At 41.6% G+C, this 24,600-nt stretch overlaps 1 protein-coding gene across 1 annotated transcript in view; it reads right to left on the bottom strand.

The window, feature by feature from the left end:
* Positions 1-24,600, bottom strand: part of ADAMTS18 (ADAM metallopeptidase with thrombospondin type 1 motif 18) — a 386,340-nt gene that overhangs the window by 86,319 nt on the left and 275,421 nt on the right. The window contains exons 13-15 of the mRNA XM_078668828.1: positions 22,866-23,038; positions 19,720-19,850; positions 8,433-8,556 (exon numbers count right to left, since the gene is read on the bottom strand). Of these exons, the coding sequence (XP_078524954.1) occupies positions 8,433-8,556; positions 19,720-19,850; positions 22,866-23,038 (428 nt within the window). The remainder of the gene's footprint in view (positions 1-8,432; positions 8,557-19,719; positions 19,851-22,865; positions 23,039-24,600) is intronic.

The raw sequence follows: 24,600 nt of genomic DNA, 5'->3' as shown, positions 1-24,600 counted from the left end.
TCCTTCATCGCAGTGTTGTGCGGCCTCAAATGCTGGGCATTTTTTGGTACATATTTATACGGCTGCTCCACGCCGTAGAGGGATCGCACCATCTGAAGAACTTCATGGATGCGGACAGGGGGAACCCCTCCCCCTGTAAATGGTACTGTGATTTGTAATTTAACAGGCAAAGTCCGATTCGGGAAGCCTAATGGAGGGCTTGAAAAACATTTATCCTGCAATCAATCGTGGGCATGTTACCCACTGGAGGGGATAAATAGTGCTTAAATGGACTACGCTGCCCAAAATGCAACAAATTCGGCATTCGGAAGCCAATTAATAAAATGGGCGGCGAGTCATGCACGTCATTTTTTCCTGCTCACGAGGCCTCTGAAGAGATGGTGAAAGTCCATCGAAATGCGTCAGGCCACAGGATGTATTACGGAATCGGAAGCTGCCTGTTTCTTCTAATTAAGGATGTTTCCTTCAGCGCAGTGTTGTGCGGCCTCAAATGCTGGGCATTTTTGGGTATATATATATATATATATATATATATATATATATATATCACTATATATATATCACTATATATCACTCACCTGTACAGGAACACACACACCTGCTGACTCATCCATACAGACACTCATACACCCCCTCACTTACCCATACAGTCACTCATACATCCACTCAGTCACCCATACAATCACAATACACCCAATCACTCTTCCATGTAACCACTGACACACGCAATCACTTACCCATACAGTTACAAACACATCCATTCACTCACTTAAACAGTCACTCTTACTCACATCTAGTCACATATACAGCTACTAACACAGCCAGTCATTCTCCCATACAGCTAGTAACACATACACACACTCTGTCTCTCATACAGTCACTGACATAGTCACCCACTCAGACATACAGACACTCACACACCCACTCAATAACCCATAGTCACTCAACTATGCACTCAGTTACCCATTCATTCACTAACACACTAGTCACTCCATGTAACCACTGACACACCCAATCACTCAACCATACAGCTACTAACACACCCACTCATTCATACAGACATTCATATACACACTCCGTCACCCATACAATCATTAATACACCCAATCCACTCCCACATCTAACCTCGGACGCGCCTAATCACTCGCCTATACTGCTACTAATTCACTCACTCACTCATGCAGTTAATGACACAGCCAGTCACTCACCTATACAGCCACTAACAGTCATTCAGTCACCCATACAGCTACTGACACACACACTCAGTCTCTCAGACAGTCACTGATATAGTCCCTCACCCATGTAGCCATTGGCACTGCCACTCACTCATCCATACAGACATTCATGCATCTACTAACTCACCCATTCACCTACTCATACACCCTCTCATTCATTATTTATATCCACTCACACACTCATTTACTCACCATAAAACCACTCGCACACCCACGCATGCACTCATATACCCACTCACACACCCAGCCATTCACCCATACAGGCACTCATGTACTTACTAACTTACTCATACAGGCCCTCATACACCCACTCACTCACCAATATTGCCACTCACGGAGATAGTCACTCATAGATACAGCTCTCACACAGCTACACCCTCACCAATATTGCCACTCATGTGCCCACTCACTAACCAATACAGCCACTCACTCACCCATACACCTACGCACACATCCACTCACTCACCCATCAAATCACTTGCACTCCCACTTCTACAGTCACTGACACAGACTGCCACTCACCTATACAGCTGCTAACACAGCAACTGATATACACACTCTATCTCTCATACAGTCACTAATGCAATTACTCACTCACCCTTGCAGCCACTCACACACCCAGTCACTGACCCATACAGCCAATCATGGACCCACTTACTTTCCTGAACAGGCACTCACATACCCACTCATTCACCAATACTACCACTCACAGAGATAGTCACTAATCCATGCAGCCATCATGCAGCCACTCCTTCACTGATACAATTACCAACAAACCCAGTCACTCTAACAGGTGCACACCAAGAGAGAGCCTGCTACAGCCACTGAAGTATCTGCGCACAGCTATACAATCACTAACGCATCTAGTCTCTCTACAATGTAACTCCTGACATACCCAATCACTGACCCATACAGTCACAAACACATCCACTCTCTTACCCAGTTATTCATACATCCAGTAAGTCACCTATACAGCTAGTACACACACTCAGTCTCTCATACAATCACTCGCTCACTCATACAGGCACTCACACACACTGACTCAACCAGAAAGACCCTTACACACCCTCTCACTTGCCTATACAGGGACTAATACATCCACTCAGTCACCCATACAATCACTAACACACATGGTCACTCTCCCATGTAACCATTGACACATGCAATCACTCACCCTTACAGCTACTAACACACCCACTCACTCATTCATACAGCCACTCATATACCTACTCAGTTACCCATACAATTACTAACACAACCAGGTACTATCCCATGTAACCACTGACACACTCAATCACTCACCCATACAGCTACTAACACACCCACTCACTCATTCATACAACGACTCATATACTTACTCAGTCACCCATGCATTTACTAACACAATCAGGCACTCTCTCATGTAACCACTGACACACTCAATCACTCACCCATACAGCTACTAACACATCCACTCACTCACTCATACAGCCACTCATATACCCACTCTGTCACCCATACAGTTACAAACATACCCGGTCACTCGCTCATCTAACCACTGGCACACCCAATTACTCACCCATACAGATACTCACACAACCCTTCACTCACCCATACTCCCACTCATGTACCTTCTCATACACCATTTACAGCCACTCACAAACCCACTCACTTACCTATACAAACACGCACATGCTCATTCAAAAGCCCATAAAGTCACTATCTCACCCACTCACTCTCTCACATTCCCACTGATGCAAACACTTACACATTCAGTTACTCACTCCTACAGCCACTGACTCACTAACACAGAAACTCATTCACTCATACTCTTTCTTATACATACATACACATACAGTGTATCCTGCTTTTTAAACCAAGAATAGTGGTTCTAACAAGAACTTGTTTTTTCTGTTTTATAACATTTTGTATTATTTGGGTGATTTTTTTTGGGAAATAAAATGACAACTGGAAAAAGTATTACCTGAAAAAACAAAAAACTGTGGATGCAAAAAAAATAACAGTTGTGGTGTTTTGATAACTCCAGAACTGCGGTTACCGATTGTTCCCCTACAGTGAGTAATTTTGCAGTCCAAACAAAATGTTCCGACCCTTGGGAGTGCTGTGGACTTCTCAGGGAGACGTTGCAGAACCTCAGTAGGTATGGGGTCCCTGGTGAAATGGGTATTGCACCTGAAATTGATGCACCTGCTGCACTGCACTCCCTCTGGGCTCTGGCCGAGTGGTTGGAATGGTACATCTTCAGATGGGTCAACATAATTGTTGTGCTACACAAATATTTCTTTGACGTATACCTGGAGAAGGTCTTCACACACAAAGAGCACTTCATGTGCTTTGTCACCTTCTCCTTCTCCCCGGAGGGGATGGGGATAGATTGGTGCTTCACTGTGGGTTCCTCCTCCAAATAACTGTCTTCATCAGAGTGTAATAATGTGGTAAAGGTACCTTCAAGGGATTTTGTTGAAAAATATTTTGTGTTTATTAAAGAAAACTTAATTCACGACCCCAATGTATAGTGGTCTATGTTCAACAAAGTAACATTCTGTTATTCATTCAATTTGACAAGTGTTAATAATCACTTTAAATGATCAAAAAAAACAAAATCAAAAAAAGATAAAATCAAAAAAAGGGAGCAGAAATAGCGGGTGTATACAGAAAATATTCTTTATATAATATTCAATCAAAGATAGGGTACTTTATAGTATTTACAATGTTACAAGAAGTAAATGATACAGAAAAAACAACTCCACTGTACCAGTTGTATACGATTTTCTTCCTTGTTGCACTAAATACGTGATAATCAAAAAGAAAACGCATTTGTCGACGTTTCGGTCTCTAGAATTTGATTGCTGAGACCATCTTCAGGATAAGCGAAAATATACAAGTTGACCCCTTTATAAGATGCAGGGTTAGCGTTATTTATAATAGTCTGTCAGTGGAAATTCCAAAGGATGACAATGCATTCACAATTGGTCCCAAATCTTTCTCTAGATGCGAAGCAATACTAGAGTATGTAGAGAATCCTGTCTTCAATGGTGATTGTTATAGAGCGTCTTTATTTAGAAACTGATACTTGTAGCCTTCACACAATGTGGCAGTAGGTCTATGAACCTCTATTATTCGAGCGTAGCGTTCGTAGCCTCCGAGTATTTTGAAAGCTGCATCAGAGTGTGGCTGCTGATCTTCTGTGCCACAAGATGCCATGTTATTTTGAAACATTTTCAAAAAAACTACAACATTAATTTAAAAAAAATAAAAGCAGGTGCTGAAATAAGAACCTCCAATATCAGCAATGGAAGTGTGAAGAAAAGAAAACTGGGTGGGGACTTCCTTTCTAGAATAATGAAAAGTGTTTTGTTCAATGGAATCTCTTTATTCCATAGTCATGTGATATTCCCAAATGCAGACATATTCACAAACGTTGACGTATTCATTTGCGATTATGGGAAATAGAATAAAACAGTGTTGAACCATAAAATTGCTTGTGAAAATCTCACTTTATATTTCATATTAGTAAACTACTTCTCACAAAAATTTATTACAATGTGTGTTGATATGATTTTTAGACTTTCAAAACGTCACGCCGATTTCGCGAATATTCGAGGTACAGCAATATACGTATCTCAACTTTTTGTGATGAATTCACCAATATAAAAAAGTGTTAAGAAAAATCTGCTTCTTGATGCAGAAGAAAATTATGCTGCATTCTTGAAGCCCAATAAAATGAGGAGATCTCCAACAAAGAAGCTCTTGCTTCATATAGTTAGGAGAAAATACCCATGTTTGATAGAGATTTACCTCTTTGGAGTGTTGTTGTCTTCTCTGTAGGAGGATTCATGTTATCCCCGATTTCTGGATGAAAGCACGAGGAACAATCACATTGCAAAAATCCACATACGGTCACTGGCAATATCTCCGTATTATCCATTATGCAGTTATAGTGTGGAATACACACCTAACTTTTACCAAATGAGGTGGCACCTACTAATTAACCAGTATATACTAGTCCAGCTGAATAGAAATGTTGTGCCAAACTATGGACTTGCTGGATTAATGGGCAGGTGATGTTCTGGACCTCATGCTCATTTTGCAAAAAATGTATCCTCAATGGGAACCACTTACAAATATAAACATAGCGGGTGCCTCAGTTCAAACTCCATTTCAGTAAATCACAAACAATACTAAATTCGTGTGAGTCTGTTTATTCTAGAATTCCACGTTGAAAAACGTTATGAAATCCTAACGAAAGTGAATGCATCGTCTATTGGAGTGCAAACTCTTCTGGAGTGACTGTGATGAGTGGTTTCTTTCTTGCCATCTCCTGGTTAGTGCAGAGTTCATAGCTCTACCTTTGAAATACCCTAACTATGCAAATGCCCAAAATCCTTAGCACCACTCACACATCCACTCACAGACACACACAGGCACTCACACACCCACAAAGATACTGACACAACCACTCACAGACCAGCTCTGACACTCACACGCCCATTCAGGCACTCATGTGCTCACTCACAGACCCACACAGACTCATGTAATCACTCACAGACCCACTCAGACACTCATACACCAGCTTAGAGACCCACAGTCACTGATGCACCCACTCCCAGACCCACTCATGCACCCACTCATAGACCTACGCAGATACTCATGCACCCACTCACAGACCCTCTCAGACACTCACACACCCACTTACAGACCTATACAGCCACTCAAACACCCACTCTCAAAGGGGACAGGTTGCAGTTAGGAAATAAAATTCAAAAAATCTTTGAAATTCACAAAAAAAAGATTGCAGGGACTTTGTTTTTAGGAAATAACATAAAAAAGTAGAAATTCACTGAAAAAAAACAAAGGTACAGGGAATTTACAGTTAGGAAATAGAATAAAACACCTCATAGAAATTCACCAAAGACAAATAAAGGTTACAGTGGTATTACAGCTAGGCTCAGATTTCACTCGTACAGAACCATTGAAATTCAGCAGTTATAGTTACTTGATCTATACAACTCACATACACAAGCACACACAGATATAACCACTTACACACTGACTTACAGGCCCAAACAGCCACTCACACACCCATTTACTCACCCACATAACCACTAATAAACCCACTTGCACACCCATATAACCACTCACACACCCACTAACATACCCATACGACCACTCACATACCCACTCATACCCGCACAACCACTCACACACCCATACAACTACTCAAACACCCACTGACACGTTTACACCTACTCTCACTCCCGTACAACCTTACACCCATACAACCACTCACACACCCACTTGCACATCCATACAACCATTTACTCAGCCATTCACACACTCATAAAACCACTCTCAAACCCATTCACTGACTCATACAGCCACTCTCATACTCACCAACAGACCTAAACAGCCACTCACACACCCACTGACAGATCCATACTGCCATTCACACATCCATTCACGTAACCATATAGCCACTCAGACACCCCCTCACACACAGAAACAGTCACACAGCCACTCCAATTAAATATGTTAGAAATAGTATTATTCATAAGTAGTACAGATAGAATAGTACTTTGACTTAAGAAGTAGCTTAGTATTTATCTTTAAGTCTCAGAAATGATTACAAAACACATACACTCATGGGATGATGTCATCAGTGATGTAAATTGAAATGTTATCAGTCATGTCATCAGTGATGTCACTGACCATGTCATGAGTTATGTAATATATGAGGTCAAAAGCAGTACATTGTGGCTGTGTAAGTTATTAAGCTATAGTTAGCTCCGGTAACTATAACTGCAGAATTTCTATGGTTTTATTTATGTGAAATTTGAGCTATAACATCCCTGTAACCTTTCTTTTTTCAGTGAATATATATACATATATGTATATAATATATATATATATATATATATATATATATATATATATATATATATATATATATATATATATATATATGTATCCAACTCCAAAATGCCTCGTAAGGAGCCCACAACCTTGATTGGGCTGCCTATGCTCAGGAACGAGGCTTCCTGAATATAAACACCAGCAGTTCCTCCTTTCACTTAAACAGAAGTTCACCGGCACTGGTTGTTTCATTTTAAACTTTGTTTAATTCATGGAACTTCACAACAACAAGAGGCACACAATTCCAACGTTTCTGCTCACCAGAGCCTTGATTACGGGAAATCGCTCTGATTTTCGAATTACCCACGTGAGTTCTTTTAAAGCGCAGGCCATACATGCATGCAGCGGGGCACACTACACATTGACGCTAAGGGAATAACATGCAAGGGAAGAAAGATTATTTAGCGCTGAACATTTATGAAATTGCGCTATTCTCCATGCATTTCAAGTTGGTTATTGAATTCCCTTGCGCACTCTGAAAAAGAATACGGCTTGCGGTTTAATAGACATCATGTAGGAAATTCGAAAATCACAGAGGTTTCCCACGATCAAGGCCCTGGTGAGCAGAAACATTGGTATTGTGTGCCTCTTGCTGTTTTGAAGTTCCATGAATTAAACCAATTTAAAACGACACAACCAGTGCCGGTGCACTGATAGAACCAATAGTTGAAAATGTTCACAGGTCCGGCCCAGCACCGGGGGTAAGGAGGCACACAAGCAGGCAGATGTAAAGCTTAAACCATTAGCTTTATTTTTCGCTCATTCGTCATTAGCCCGAAGCGTTTCTCCTTCAGCCGAAGGCTTGATCAAGGCTAACGGACCTGTGAACATATATATATATATATATATATATATATATATATATATATATATATATATATATATATATATATATATATATATGTGTGTGAAAATGTTATGGTGATATATTTACATTTGCTAAAGTGTGAAAGGAGGCACAGGATTGTCGCACACTTTAGCAGCATTTTTCCACTGCCTAGCAAACCTGCTTTTTAACTATTAACCAACTAGCAGTTGAACAGCAAAAGCACAGAATTGCAATAGTTTATATTAATCTAGTTATTCTTCCTCAAAAATATTGTGTGAAAAACTGTCCCCGGCATTTCGTCATAAACCTTAAAGATCATAATTTTAATGATAAAACAGAAAAGCTTGTGCTAGCTATGTGACATTGCTTAAGTAGTTAAACCTAGTGCTGGATGAAAAACGGTAGCAAGAATAGTGATGTAAGTGCCATAGAAAAAAATCTAAAGCCATTCTTACCATTAGCTCTGTGTTGGTTCAAATATTGCCCTCTAAAAAACTTGCACGTAGAATTATCACCATTACAAACTCCACAGGCATCGAAAGCAGCATTGGAGCCAAGTGCATGATCACATCCCACCAGCTGCAATAAAGGGAAAAAAGAAATAATAAGCAACACTTGTCGAAATTGATGCTAATATGAACAAGTACTGTTAGAAATGGGGTTACTGGTTGACTGGGATATGAGTCCTGGTCAAGCAGCAACCACAATCCTAGTTAGGGTAAGGCAGAAGGAAACCCCATATTAACCTAAGCTCAACACCCTGCTAGCTTGGTACAGAGCAGTTAGGCTTAACTTAGATGCATAGGTAAAGTACTTGTGCAACACTTCAAACAGTAAAACAGTGAAAACACTGCACAAAAAGATCCCACACCAAAATAAAACAACAGAGACTTAATTTAATAAATAAAACAAGATTCTTTAAAGAATAAAGTGTAAAAATTGTGCCTAAAAGCAGAAAGCGACAACCGCAGCTATGTGTTTGCACTGGACCATGTGAAAGTCAAAAATTCAGGCCAATCACGAGGGAGTGCAGGTCGAATACATTCCCAGATAAGTCCCACTGAAGTTTTACCTTCTCATGTTTTGTGCCAAGAGTCCTGTTTGCATTGGACACAAATTCAGGGAGCAGAGAGAGCATTGCTGGTGTAGGGCAATGTGGTGAGAAGAGCAGGCTGGGCATCCCGGTTGAGTGAGCTGGAGCTTCGCGGTGGCAGTCCTCTGCAGTAGATTGATTCTTGCTGTTCAAATAGACAGCCAGACAGCCGCTTGCGCTTACCTTCGGTGCGAGTGGTGGGGTTCCGCTGTAAATAGCCCTGTTTGCAGTCGCAAAGAGACCAAAATCTTGATTTAGAGAGTCTGTGAGCCACACCAAGGGTTCAGGACCTGAGAGGCACCACTTGGGGATCATAAACATGCTGTAGCTGGTCCAGAAGCTGGTTGGGGACCCTTTTATGTCCTTAAGGCTCAAATCAAGAGACCAGCAGACTGGCCCTTTGAGTCACTCTTTAGTCCTGGGTTGAAGATGAATTTGCAGATCCTGTTTTTCTTCCCCAGGCAAGAGGGCAGCAGGTCAGCACAACAGGGCAACAGTTCTTTTAGAGCAGCAGTCAAGCAGAGTGGCAATCCTTGTAGCAGCAAAGCAGTCTTTCTTTTTGGCATAGTATCCAGAGGTCCAGATGTGTACTGAAGAGTTGGTTTCTGAGATCCTTGTTTTATACCCTGGTGCCTGGTTCTGGAAGGTAGGAAAAGTGCCAAGGCGGGGTTATTATGTCCTTTGTGTAAATGCAGAGGACAGGCTATTCAGTTGTAAGTGGGGATTTTCTCAGCTCCCTCCCCCCCACCATTCTGCCAGCAAATAGCCCTTCCAGGCACACCTAATCCCTCTATTGTGTGACTGCCTTTGAGGAATTCACAAAGTCTAATTTTCAGTTACACCCAGTCATGAGACCCAGGCCACGCTATTGGCCAAAAAAGGCTAAGTGTAGAAAAATGCCAACTTTCCAAAAATGTTACATTTGCGCTGAAAAAACAGACTGCACCACAAAATATAACTTTTCGCCCCAATACCAAAGCCATCAATCATGAACCCATTTGGAAAGTACACTTGTAAGGTAACTTCAATGTTATCCTACGGGAGAAATAGGTCTTACAGTAATGAAAAATGAATTTAGGAATTTTTCACTACCAGGACATATAAACTTAAAAGTACAGGTCCAACCTTTTAAACACACTGAACCCTGGCCTTTGGACTGTCGAGGGGTCTACCTTAGGGGTGACTTACATGTTGTAAAATGGAAGGTTTGTGCCTGCAAAAGGTTGGCTCCACCCTTTTGACCAATTGTATCAGCCTGCAAGTAACTGTATGAACTTCTCGAAAGATACTTGGATACTTTTCTCCAGCCTTAGGTCCAAAAATGGAGGTCCTACAAAGAGGATACTTCTGCTTTCTTGAATCGCCTGATCCAAATACCAACAACAGACATCAAAACATGGTGGTCGTGCACCATTGATGTAATTGCTCTTTATACGTCAATCCACCACAATGAAGGCATAGAAGTAGTTGAATGGGCATTACTGCAGGAAGAACATGTTGGAGCCAACAACGTTTTCCTATTGGAACTTTTACATGTTTGTTTATACCACAGCTATTTTTCCTGAATGGTGAATTTTATTTACAGAAGAATGGAGCCCCCATGAGTTTTGCAGGAGCACCAAGCTACCTGAACATCTTGGCCAAATTTGAAGAACAATATATCTTCAACGCCAGGTATGGCAATGACACACAGTTTTATATATCCGATGCATCAATGATATGTTCCTTATTTGGAAGGGGTGTAAGGAAGACCCTGAAAATAACATCTTCACATTAAACCAAACAAATCTGTGGATTCAATTTATTTATGCCATCAGCAATCAAGTCATTACATTTCTGGATGTATTGATCAAACTAACTTCAGTAGGCATCAGCAAGTGTTTATAAAACCAACAACTGATAGCAACAATTATTTGCTTTTCCACAGTTTCCACCGCCAGAACTTATAACAACATATATTACTTTCACAGTTCCTTTGGATAAAGAGAACCACATCAGAAAACAAAGAGTGTTCATCAAAATTAGAGGAATACAAATTTCAATTTATGGTCAGAGGGTACCCAGTTGACATACTCAACACAGCTGCACAACTGAAATCTCTAGATCGAACAAGCACAACAAAAAAACATTGTACATGGTGTTCATTTAAATATATTCCATGAAGTCCTATGTCATCAAATGCATTATTCACTGCCGATGGGAGCAATTAAATACTGGACCAGACTTTAAATGATTGTTTGCCTATGAACCTATCTTTGTATACCAGCGCCCAAGAAATCTGAAAGAAACATTCGCATAATAAAATCTGTCAACCAGGAAACATACACAGGCATAAACAAATTCAAAATTGCATCCATTGCAAAAATATGATCTTTGGAAACACAGCAGGCCATCCAGAAACAGGTCAAATTGTCAAACTTCGACATTCATCAGATTGCAACACCAACCATGTCATTTACAGCATAAAATGCCCTTGTGGCCTAGCATGTGTAGGAAAGACGGAGCTAAAGATAAAGATACGCTTAACGGAACACAAAAGCATGACACACAATAACAATAGAAACTCCAGTCTAAGAGCACATTGGCTTGATAGAAAGCATAGCATAGCTCATTTCAGATTCCAAATCACAGAAGTTATCAGATTTAACCCTGAAATCAACATCCATAAAATTCTTTGGCAAAGGGAAAGCATTTGGATTAGGAAATATTATACTCTTTTCCCTAAGGCGTTAAACGATAAAATAGAGATGTTATGCAATCTGTAATTGCCTACAATAAGGTACATGTCTAGCTTCTGGCAATGGACATTTCACTCATTTGCAGCAATAGGTTTTCTACATTGTTATTCTGATAATGTAAGGGTTTCTCCTATGTAATGTCCCATACTTTATTTTAACAGTTGTTTTCATGAGTTATATATATACTTTTGATTGTGATTAAAGTGTATTAGGCAACTGTTAGTGCCATATCTTTTTTCTCATTGTACCAGTTCCTCTTATGTACTGTCTAATCACTATTGCAACATGTTCATATTTTATGGTAAACCAGTTTATAAAAAAGCAACATATATGTTTCTATGGCAACATGCATAATAAAACAGATGGTATTATCAATCCTTCATCGCTCATGACACATTTTGACTTTGGAATGTTGCTTCTGAAATTGTATACATCTATTTTTCCACATCTTCTTTTCGGTCAGTTTTCAAGCTTGGTGACCACAATTTGATTAATTACGGCATGCGCCAAATCACTGACACTCGGGTGTTTCACTTTGATTAATTTTAATGTTCATTGTGTATAGGATGACATTAGGATGTAATTTATTTTCACTACACTTATGGGTCAGTTCCGGGTTACGCCGCACCAACCAGCTTCACAACTCATTTAAAAGGCACTTCAGACACCTGAATTTGGTCATGGAGTATTCGCTGGAGGGGTCGTTTGGTTTGTGATTAGACCGACTTCACCAGGTAAATGGCTCATGTGGCAGCTACTTTTCTATTGTTGAACAGAAACTTTTGGCAGCAGTTTAGTCACTGCATCTTTCACTTATTAGCATTTTGACAGTTACTTGAGGTTCCAGCGGTCGGGTAAACTTGGCTCTTTATCTGCATATGTGGTTGGTGCATTGGTTCTCCCATGCATCGGCAAAGAAAAACTTTTGATTCACTGAAGGCCAGCACTCACTACTTTTAATACAATTAACACATTGGCAACCAATATTGTTTTTCACAGATTTAGATCGTACAGTGAATGCATTGTGAGTTCACTGTTTGGTTTCATACACATGAGTGTATTTTCTCCTATTACGTTTTTGTTGCAGAGCAGAAACAAGTTTGGAGAAGCATCCGGTATGAACTTTGAATACTAGAATTGTCACGTCTTCAATAAGGTATCTTGAAGTTTTGGAAATCACTGTTTACTTCGATTAATTGCACCTGGTTGCACCAGGTTGTGCACTCTGGGCCTGGTTTACCACTTTGTTACCAGCTATTGACAAAGGTTTATTTGCCAACTCGAAATGGCAGTTTAAAAGTGCACATACAGACTCTGCACTAGCAGGACTGAGAGGTTTAAATTGCTACTTAAGTGGGTGGCACAACCAATGCTGCAGGCCCACAAGTAACATTTAATTTACAGGCCCTGGCCACCCGTAGTGCCACTTTACTATGGACTAAGTAAATTAAACTAGGGGAGCTAATCAAACTGTCCAGAACCCTACCTGACTGCGCCTGAGCGAGGGAGCGCTCGGAGAGTGAGAGTCTTTGCGCCAGCTACCAGCAGCTACCAGCACCGGAATCCCGCCACCAGTCGCGCCACCGCCTTGGGACTACGTTTCCCATCAGGCTCAGCGGCGGCGCGTTCCCCGACGCGGCACAAGCGCCGGGAGGGGCAGTACAAAGCTGTCTGCCCTCGGTGGAGCGGGGGGGAGCTAATCAAACTGTCCAGAACCCTACCTGACTGCGCCTGAGCGAGGGAGCGCTCGGAGAGTGAGAGTCTTTGCGCCAGCTACCAGCAGCTACCAGCACCGGAATCCCGCCACCAGTCGCGCCGCCGCCTTGGGACTACGTTTCCCATCAGGCTCAGCGGCGGCGCGTTCCCCGACGCGGCACAAGCGCCGGGAGGGGCAGTACAAAGCTGTCTGCCCTCAGCGTCGCGGGACGCGAGCGGGACGCCCGGGGCTAAGCCCGGGCAAAGGGCGGGCCCTCTTAGGCCCTCAGAGGCACGAGAAGGCCAGGCAAGGCCAGTTCCCTGACATCTAACTCGTGAATACCAAGGTACTGTGCATTTGTTTTGATATTGGGCATAGCCTATTGTATAGAGACCTCCCTTTGTCATTTTTCATCATAGTTGTATGACTTACATTGCATAGTGCTATCGCCATCTTTTGATAGTCCTCCTAAGGTACAGTTCATAGCATGGGGAAAAAACTGGTACCTGCCCCAGTTGAAGCCGTGAACACTTTAGACTCGTATCTTGTTCAAGTCGTCAGTAGTATTAATAATAAGCGTAGACAATCTCTGGGGTTGAGTCAATCACCGGTGTTGCCCGAAGCAAGTCCATCAATAGACGCTGCTAGCACCTCAATGTCTGACCAATTGTTAGCCAATTCTTCGCTTATTATGGCTGATCCTGATTCTTCAGAAAATGTCATTGAGGCCACCGATGATTTGGAGTCCTCGTTGGGTAGAAACGATTTGATAGATCTGTCAGACAATACCCTCATAGACTCAAACAGTCAGACAACCACCCAGAATGAAGACCAACAATCTCCGCAGCTAAAAACACGCGCGGTCAGAGCGTGTAGAAAGCTACCTACTAAACGAGGGGGAAAGCATCTAGGCAAGAAAAAGCCCGCAACACCTCCCCTTAGGAGGGCGGCCAAACACACTGCTGTCGAGGTGGATTCCGAGTCGAAACGAATAAGCAATGATTTTCTTTTCAATCGGATCCAAGATATGATCGACATCAAAATCAGGTCTATAATCAAACCTCTGATTGGGAAAGTGGACAAATTGACTGCAGAAGTGAAGAAGTTGAGTGGGGTACAGAATGTTTTGGTTAAAGAGGTAGAGAATCTCTCTTCCCTCGTAACAGACCTAATATCTACGGACGAAGAGGACTCCCCCACCGAAAGTAATTTACAGCCCACTCAGAATATTCAACAAGGGCTGGTTCCTTCTCCCTCATTGCTTTCACCACATGTCATGGATCAGAATGCTGAAACCGGAGCCCCTCAAATTAGCATAATCGATGCAACAGTGGTTGCGCACCAAGAGGCTCCCGCAGCAGAATTTATTGTGGAAGCCTCTCCGGTAGTTTTGGTGTTGGCCAATGTTCCAGTCCTTGTTCAAGACAAAATTGAGTCTAATCAGGGTTTAAAAGACAAAGCCCTACACTGGCTCTCCAATAACATGCACATGGCTGAAGGAGGGCTAGATAAACTGGCTGGGGACTTAGTTTTCACCAGGAGGGTATCTTGGATTGGCAGTAAGCCCAAAAAGTTTAAAGGCGACTGTGTTATTTTAAATTTTGCAAATGCCGAAGTCCTCCCAGACATTTTAAATAATGTGTTTCCACCACAACGCCGCAGTGGTTCTATAATCCCACTGACTCTCAAGTTCTTTTATGATAAGATTCAGCCAGCCACTGTGCCAAATACCATCAGGCAACACAAGTCTATTAGTATTGGTAGCTGGGGGAGGGCTACTAGCCTACAACATCCAACTGAGTGGTTCCAACCGATGGTACATCGGGACGTAGGTAGACCTAGTTACCCGTACAAGCAAAATCATCAGTTTGATCAGCAGCAGGATCTAAGAACAAACGGGTGGGGGCCAGGTCCTTTGGGATATAATCACAACGAGTGGGGCTTTAGGCCCACACTGTGGCAGAGATCGGACCCTTTTTCGAACCACTCAAATAGTTTATATCCAAGTTGGAACGCAGCTTATAACGGCTATAACCAGCCATCTAATCCATCCGTGTGGGGTATCCCCACAGGAAATAGATTTGGCCCCTTAGCTGACCTAAATACCTGCGACTGACTTGCAACAAGAGCAGATCAGCGGGGGCCCAGCAACCAAAAAACTAGTAGCAATGATATCATAACAGAGAAATACTCTAGTTCGCAAACCTGTAAGGCGGTGGCTGAGTCTAACCCATCTATAAATCTCACCAAGCAACTAACTTTATCTGGGCTTGTGGTCAGTGAGAAACTGGGTGTTAATGGAGAAAACACACAGTGTCGTGGTCAGGGGGAAACTAGAGAGGCATTTCCTTCACCAGTTACATCGCAAGGAGACCGTGAGGGCGGAAACAAGCCAGGCGAAACTATTGATTCATGTAAGGTCATAAGCTGGAATGTAGCAGGACTAAATTCTAAAAATCAGGACCCAGTCTGGCGGAGCTTCATCGTTGAACATCACATTATCGCTCTGCAAGAAACCTGGGTCACATCCAGCGATATCTGGTGGGACGGGTTTACTAGTTTCATACAACCTGCAGTTCCAGGTAGAACGGGCAGGGCTAAAGGGGGCCTGGCGCTCTTTTTTGCTCTGAACTTAAAAGGAAGCTACAGGCAGATCACCACTGATTCCGACAATATCTTAATAGTAGAAAGGGTGATCAGCAAAACCAGCAGGACCTTATACGTCAATTTTTACAATTCTGGGAATAGCGATTACGCCGGCCGTAACATTGCCAGTCTGGACAGTATTTTAAACAGAGTCTTACAGAATATCGTATCCGCTTCTGAGTTTATTTTAGTAGGTGATTTTAACATTCATTTGTGTAACCTAGATTGTAAGGGATTGGAAGTTGATGAAATGGATGATGTGGTACCATTAGGTCCTCACTTTGTACATTCTACAGAGGGTCAGGAGCTTGAAGACCTACTTGCCACCTATAATCTATTTGAACCCGACTTTGGTTTGAGAACTCCAACTTTTGTGGGTGGCAATCATGGAACGGTGATAGATTACATTTTCGTCTCAATGGGTATTCTCAACCGAACTATTGCTTATCGCACCGTAGAAACCCACTATAGCGATCACAACCCAGTATTATTGGAAGTGGCATGGGGAGCCGAGATGGGCGTCTCACCATCAATTGTAAAAGCTTCACACCCCCTGAGGACCACTGACCAAGACAGAAGGTTGAAGTGGGCAAAAGTGATCCCGGACAATTTCTACAAAAAATGTTTCCCTAAGATAAAAGAACAGGTGGAGCTTTGTCAGAATCCGGATGCCCAGGGGAAACAGATTGTAGAGGCTTTTGAGGAGATATGTGTCCAGGTCTCTAGTGACTTGTTAGCTAAACCGATTCAGGGACCTAAAGGACACAAGCGTTGGTTCGACACAGCATGCTCGAAGGCCCACAGAGACCTGATGGTGGCATTAAAAATTGTACCGAGGGCAACAGATAAAATCGCGAGGCTAAGGAAAGTTTATAAGTCAGCAATAAAAAATTGTAAAGACTCCATCAAACATGAAACATGGGAAAACCTCCAGTCAGCGGCAGTATTGAAGGATAGTAGGAGGTTCTGGGAGATTATCAAGCAGCCTTTATTCTCCGAAGATAAAAATGAACCCATGGACTGTGTGATTGCTGATGATAAATGGCTGTCTTTCTTTAAAAGTGTATATGAGGCCGACGAGGGGGATGGGGGCAACAAGGGTTTATTGTACAATGGACCCGCTCACCCTATCATCTTTAACCCACAAGAAGTTGAAAATGCACTTAAGGAAACTACAAAACATAAGGCACCCGGTCCGGATGGAGTCCCGGCTGACTTCTTTATGTATTCACCCAAACTATGGTCGACCGTTTTGTGTAATGTGTTTAACGCTGTCACTGATAACCCAGCACCCGCATCATGGGCAATATCTACCATCGTCCCTATTTATAAAAACAAAGGTCAGCGGGACGACCCAGCATTCTATAGACCTATTTCACTTTTGGACTCAACTGTAAAAGTTTTGGGAAGAGTCCTTTTGCATAGATTAAGGGAGAATGTGGAGGGCTGTGGTGGGCTCTCAGAACTGCAATATGGTTTCAGAGAAAAAAAAGGCACAATCGAGCAATGCATTAATTTGCATTTACTCATTTCAAAGTACACAGTGGCCAAGGAGGGGTCCGTGTATTTAGCTTTTATGGACCTCTCCTCGGCTTTTGACCTTGTCAATAGGTCCAAATTATGGTTGATCCTACTGGAACTAGGCATAGACAAAGCATTGGTCACATTTATGGCCACTTTGCACCAGGAACTTTTTGCAGCTGTCCGAGTGTCTAACAATGGAAGGTGTACCCCTTTATTTAAATCTTTAAAGGGGGTTCGGCAAGGCTGCATTTTGGCCCCCACGCTTTTTACGATCTATATTAACGGCCTGGGGGCATACCTGCGAGGCAGGGGCACGGACGTACCACGTGCAGGAGATACCCAAATTCCGGCACTCCTGTATGCGGACGATGCCGTGCTGATCGCCCGCACTGGTATCGGTCTTCAGGTTCTCCTGAATGCCTTTGGTTCCTTCATGGAGAAATTGGACCTTAAGATTAACGTGTCTAAATCGCACACTATGGTCATGGGTCGGGATTGTGCAACAAAGAGCCATAAATCCTTTTTTTGCAGTGGGGCTCAAGTCTCCAAGGTCACCACATTTCCCTATCTGGGCGTCTTGTTTGACCACAAAGGGACGTGGGGTCCACAGATAAGCGCAAAGCGCTTGGCGGTTACTAGATCAGCCTCAGCTCTCTTAGGTTTTGCAAGTAAGTTGGGAGCAAGACCCATGGAAGCCTTGTTAAAAATCTACAAGTGCAAACCTGTGGCCATTGCCTTATACGGTTCGCCCTTGTGGGGACATGTAAATCTTGACCCCATCCAGAGAGCCGAGAACAGATTCATTAGATCACTTTTATCTGTACCTCAGTCAACTCCAACCTATTCTATCCATAAGGAGGTGGGTTTAGCGTACTTATCAGACCTATTGAGTTTAGCGCCCCTGACCATGTGGATGAAAATGTGGTTAAATGAAGATCTTTCATTGAACCACAGTATCTTGAAGGACGTTCTATCTTTAGACAAATACAGGAAAATCCCATGGCTGGAGTATTTGATTAAATCCTTCACGAACTTGGGTCGCTCAGAACTTTTCTTTTGTCCAGAAAAAATCAGGGCTCAAGACATAGGTCTAATTAAAACGCTATTTTATGAACGGAAGGAAGCCTGCCGTGAGGTAGCTGAACTGAAGAAGCCAGCAGTCAGAGCACACTACCTTTTGGTTAGCGAACCCCATCTCGCACCTTATCTCAGCTACGTCACAATCCCTTATCATAGGTTTTTATTAATTAAATTTAGGTTTAACCTTTTACACTTTCACCTTGGTTCTTTTAACGGCTGGCAGAAGCCGGAACAAGCTGCTCCTTGCAGCTGCGACAATTTTTCGGTGCAGGACACAATGCATTTTGTCATGTTTTGTAGTCTGTTTCACGAGCAGAGAAAAAAATACTTGCTCCCCATCTTGAAAGAAGCAGGGTTCACACAGGTGCGCCCTGCTCTGCTCTTCTTACAGCTTTTGACAAATCCTAGCACTACTTTTAGCGTTGCAAAATTTTTAGTGGCAGCTGCAAGGGCTAAAGCTAAAGCCATTGGCAATTCTTTTTCTTAAAAATGCCCCCATTCAGGGGAAACAAAAATGCATCTTCTTATATAAAATGAATTCTTAAATTTGTACATAGTATTTAATATGTGTTTGTTTTTTTAGGCAGATGCTTTTTAGGAATATTGTATGTTTAAGTATGTTTCTTATGTAATTATCATATGATTGTTTTGTCTGAATGTGTTTTTTCTTTTGCGTCTCTTTGTATGACTTGGAATAAGTCGAATAAAGATATTCTGACTGACTGACTAAGTAAATTAAATATGCCAATTGGATATAAGCCAAGTCTACCATGTTTTAAGGAGAGAGCACAAGCATTTTAGCACTGGTTAGCAGTGGTAAAGTGCAGAGAGTCCTAAAGCCAACAAAAACAAATTCAACAAAAAGGTAAAGGCAAAAGGTTTTGGGGTGACCCTGTAGAGAAGGATAGGTATCACAAATACACTTAAACTGCCTATGCACATGTATGACAAAAGAAAACACTTACTTCACACCGCCCATCAATACAGATGTTATAACTGCTCTCAGAGCATGGTGTGCCGTCTTTCACCTTGTTGGACATGGCGAAGAAAAAGTCAAAGTCTTCGGCAGCGCAGTACAGTTTGCATTTATCGTCATCTGTCATAAAGTAAAAATTATTTTATTATTTCACTTGTCTGGGTGAAGCTCTGCGTTGCAAAATGAGCAATGCGTTTGTCAGTAGCCCCAGGCCTACCTAAAGTACATATAAACCCATATGATAAAATAGCGAATTAATTTAAAACACACAGATATAGAACATTGAGCCACATACTAAAAGCAAATACATTGTTCTTTGCAGTCTTATGAGTTTAGAGGGCACACTTCGTAATGTCAATTAGACAAGAACAACAGCACTGATAGCCATGGGTCATTAAGCATCTCTCTTCACTAAGATCACACTCGAAAACTAAAGAGAATTTAAAGTGTACACGGACTTTAACTCTGTGTAAGAAAATAGGAACTATGATATAATCACCACAATGTTCCTCATGATCAAATTAAGTGGGTAACACATTGTGAGGATTATTTACCCCTTTGTAGTCTATATTCCATTCTGTCAGAGCAGCAGAGGAATGTACTCTGCTACTCCAGCAGTCTATGGCCCGCCTTGTTCAGAAATCACCACCTGTATGGTGGCGATCTCTGTGCCTTCAGAAGAGCCCTAACCAGATTACCTACTCTAGAGGGACTGGAACTTTGCTGTATGGGCACCCGAGTACCCTAGGGCGTCCACCTAAAATAGGGTGGATGGACTGTGATTCTTTCAACAACGGCCCAATTTCAGTCAGCCTTCAGTCAAACGTTTCCAACCATATGAGGCAGAGACATTTTCGCTCACCCAAATCCAAACAGGGAGGGTGGACTTGGAGTTCATCCGGCAGGGTGCACTGCCGCAGAGTAAGCTGTCTGCCAAACTGTAACTAAGACCCTAATGTTCATATTATCATACAATACAAAACAGTTTCAGAGTCCTGATGAAGTGCCCATTGTTGGCATTAGAAAGGTTGCCCTCATTGTCCACAAAAAATAGGAGCACCGCTTTGGGCAACACGATGAGAAACACAGAGATGAGACAGTTCTGGTCACAGTTCACTGTTACCAAAACATTGTTCTTTGTGCTTTGTAATTCCTTAATAGTTAAACTGTAAGCATAATAATAAGGCTTGAACAATGTATCATACATGTTTTTGTTATATGCAACATGTTTTAATGCGAGGCTGTCTAGAAGTGACACTTCTACTATCTATTAAATGAAGATATTGTTTTCTTCAGTTGCTCCAAAATTATTAATGTTAAGTACTTCTAATGTTATTTAAACTAGGGATTACACAACCCCAAAGCACCCATACCTTATACCTCATCGTTCTCCATAGTTTCGTATATAGATATTAGCTTCTCTAGAGCTTTTAGCTGCTGAAATTAATGAGTCAGCAAACTTCAAATGTGCTTCAATTCCTCTCTAAGGTTATGTTACCATCTTTGGGTTTACTATTGCATCTTCTTGGTCCCATAGAGATTACATTGTGCATACTTTATAATATTAAAAACTATTTTTTTCCTTCTGACAATCTGTTTTCTATCTAAAGCGTTTTCAAATCTTCTTCAATATTGCATCCGAGTCCATGCACAAGGAAGCCTGTCCAGTTGAACCAACCAAAGGTATCTGAACAAGAACACAACTCTTGATATTTTGTGTAAAGACAAGATTTCCGGCGCTTTGTGTGGTTCTTGGTACAACACTTTTGCATCCGCTGGTGGCTTTCTTATGCAACAGGAATTGTCCTGACTCCTGAAGGGCAGCAGCTGGCCAAATCGTTGGCCTGTTGTCATGGATTTAAGCATCTTCCTCTTCAAATGCTTTCCAACTGTTTTATATCAAAACATTGACCACCTGTAATTTATACTAAGGCTAGTCGGTTCACAGTAATAGTATACCACTGAACCCAACGAAGATCGTTAAATAAGAACATACCTCTTGAAACTCTGCCTGAGGCATGATTCTAAGGTCTCCATTGGGGTCTTTGTGAATGCCACAGGCCTCCTCCCTCCTCCTGTTTGTAAGGCTGTACCTCAGTTGTGGATCATCCTCTTTAAAAAATAGTTCACAGGATGACAACAACCACATTTAACCATTTGTTTTAGCAGGTTAAACATCAAGTTCCATTTTACAAAGATTTACTTCAGTTTAAATTTAAAACACAGGATCTTTTCTGCCTTGCATTGCTTACAGAAGCATAGCCCACAATTGGCTTTTCTCAACTCATGGAAAACATAATTCAGTGAAGTACTATGAGATTAGAGGGCTCTCTTCCCCAAGCGTTGGCCTGTTTTCTTGGGTACTGCCTCCTTGAGACATATTCTCAAAGTCTATAAAATTGGAGTGATATTCTAAATAAATATATTTATTTAATTATGGCTATTTATAAATTACCACATTCACACGGCAGGAAGATCTAGCTGCTATCCAGGACTTCATAGAGTTATTCAAAGACAATATAGGAAGATTGAAGGCCTAAAAAATCTGCAAATCATTAATAGATTGATTTAGAGAATTGCCATGCAGCCCATAGACACAGGTCTCAGTAAGGTAATGCTTGTTTATGTGGAGAATATCCAAGATTTCAGCTTTTTGCTAAACTTGAGTAAAGTTGTTTAAATTCACATAATTAGGAGATGGCTGGTTTCATGGCTTGGTTGCTGCCACTCTGCAAGCTCTCCCACATAATTTTCTAATTTGGTTTACAAGATGGCAAGGAAAGTATGGGATTGCAGACACTAGAGTAACGGGAGGGTAATGTTTAACATGCTTTTTTTTACTTAGGACAGAGTGGCAATGGTTGTTGTAGATCTCGTAAGTCATACATGCAGCTTTAAATTGAACCTGCAAGGAAACTGGCGGTAGTGTAGCTGTTTAATATATTATCCCTTGTTCTCTGAAATGCACAATGCTTTAAACTTACTCTCTTCAAAGTTCATACAATTAAAATGTGCTACTTCCGGTGAACACAAAAGAAATCACAAAGTGAATAGCAAGTTGTGCAGCAATGTGCATAAACACAAATTAAAAATCTAAACTTAATAACAGACTTCCATGTGATTTTATTTCCTTACCTTCAACTTTGGTATATGGTTTCCACCTGTAGTACCAGCCACGGAATGGCTTACTGTTGTATTCAGCACATTGTTGTGCACGAAAGTCCACACTATTAGCTGGGCATGACTGAATATTGCAAAGTTGATAAATACGACTCGACCCCTGACAGAACTTGCCACCATATTGTGGTCTAGGGAAAAAAATAAATGTTGACAAATACATAAATGCATATAAAGTTAATCTATATATCAACTCACTTTAACTGCTGGTGGGCATAAGTCATAAAAAGCACATTGATTTATTGTGCAACAGAAATATAAACATAGCCACACAGCTAGAACTTCGCATTTTGGATAACTGCCCATGATGCATATCGTAAAAAAATATGTTCTCCTTCAAAAGAAGCCCAACTCGATCACTTAGAGAAGCTATTTCTCTAATGTATTGACACATACGGAAAAACGCATTGAATATCCTACCTATATGTGACTTCTAGATCCTATAGAATCACAGTGATAGAGCTTTTTTAGTTCAAACTTGCATAATTTATTTGATGTGACTAAGATCTCTCCAGGGAATAAACAACAAGCATTGGCAGAGGCAGCAGGCCTGGGCTTAATCTGGTATGCATGAAGGGTAACCAAATTGAAGCTAGCAAAAGCATATTGACTGAACTCTAGTTTTAAAGAAGTCCCTTGTACAGGTCAATGAAAGCAGTAGTGCAGAGGTGGAAAGATACACCAAATAGCCAATGCCATAAGGTGAGAAATGATTTCTTCTCTGGGCTGAGTCAAGAAGTGATTGCCAAAATCTCAAGCTAATGGTTGAATGAGAGTGGCTGAAGAAAGCCAATGCTTGACCCAACATCCCACTCTCTGTATATTATAAGCAATAGCTGTGCTTGAGAACTATACTTTTAAAATGTAGACTTAAAAATGTACAATGTTTATTCCCAACTATGCAAAGAGACGGCTGATAAACTCTGATTCTGTATTTCCAAGAAGGAAATGTAGTCTATGCAGAGATTAGTAACTTTTGTACCATATTGGCTGGGTAAAACTTTTTTGCATTTGTCCATTTATTTAGAAATCTATTTGGCTTAATTCGGAAAGGTTCCAGCTTGAATATTTACTGCAGGTAAACCCCTCCAGGTGGTTAAAGAGAACATGCTTATTGTAATCTAAGGTGTGTAAGGATATTACTATATAATTACCACTGAATAGAATGCTAGTTTCCATTTCATATATGCTAGTATAACAGATCGACTTCTATGGCAATAGTAACACTCGATTGGCAGAACTCTCCATCAAGTTAATGTTTGCTTACAGCAACCTAATTCACATTGGTTTATGCCCTAGGAAACTATCCCTTCCACTGTCAGCACTGTCCTCACACAGACACAATCAATTTTATTTTGTGACATAGTGCACATGCCTCAGGCAACATCATATATGTGTTAAATCTTGGCTGGCAGGGAACACATCAGTGCATCCCTGAGGCTATTGAGGCTTCGAAAGAGTGCAGCAGCTGCAGGATCCCAAAAACGCTGTCCCAGCTTCTGATAGGGCAATGCCTCTAGTCCTATAAAGAAGCTGGGTGAGGGATTGATGTGGGTCTTCCTCTTTATGTGCTTGGCCTTGCTGCTCTGTCTGGCTCCACGCTTGGAATTATGCTTTGCTGGTTTCGATGTTCAGCTCCGGATTCCTTCTCTGCTGCTACCAAGAAGATGCCAGCAAAGGAAGAAATATAAGT

Source organism: Lissotriton helveticus, chromosome 12 (assembly GCF_964261635.1).
Source record: "Lissotriton helveticus chromosome 12, aLisHel1.1, whole genome shotgun sequence".
Lineage (NCBI taxonomy): Eukaryota > Metazoa > Chordata > Amphibia > Caudata > Salamandridae > Lissotriton > Lissotriton helveticus.
Note: the sequence above shows the minus strand (reverse complement) of the source record. Positions and strands in the feature narration are given on the sequence as shown.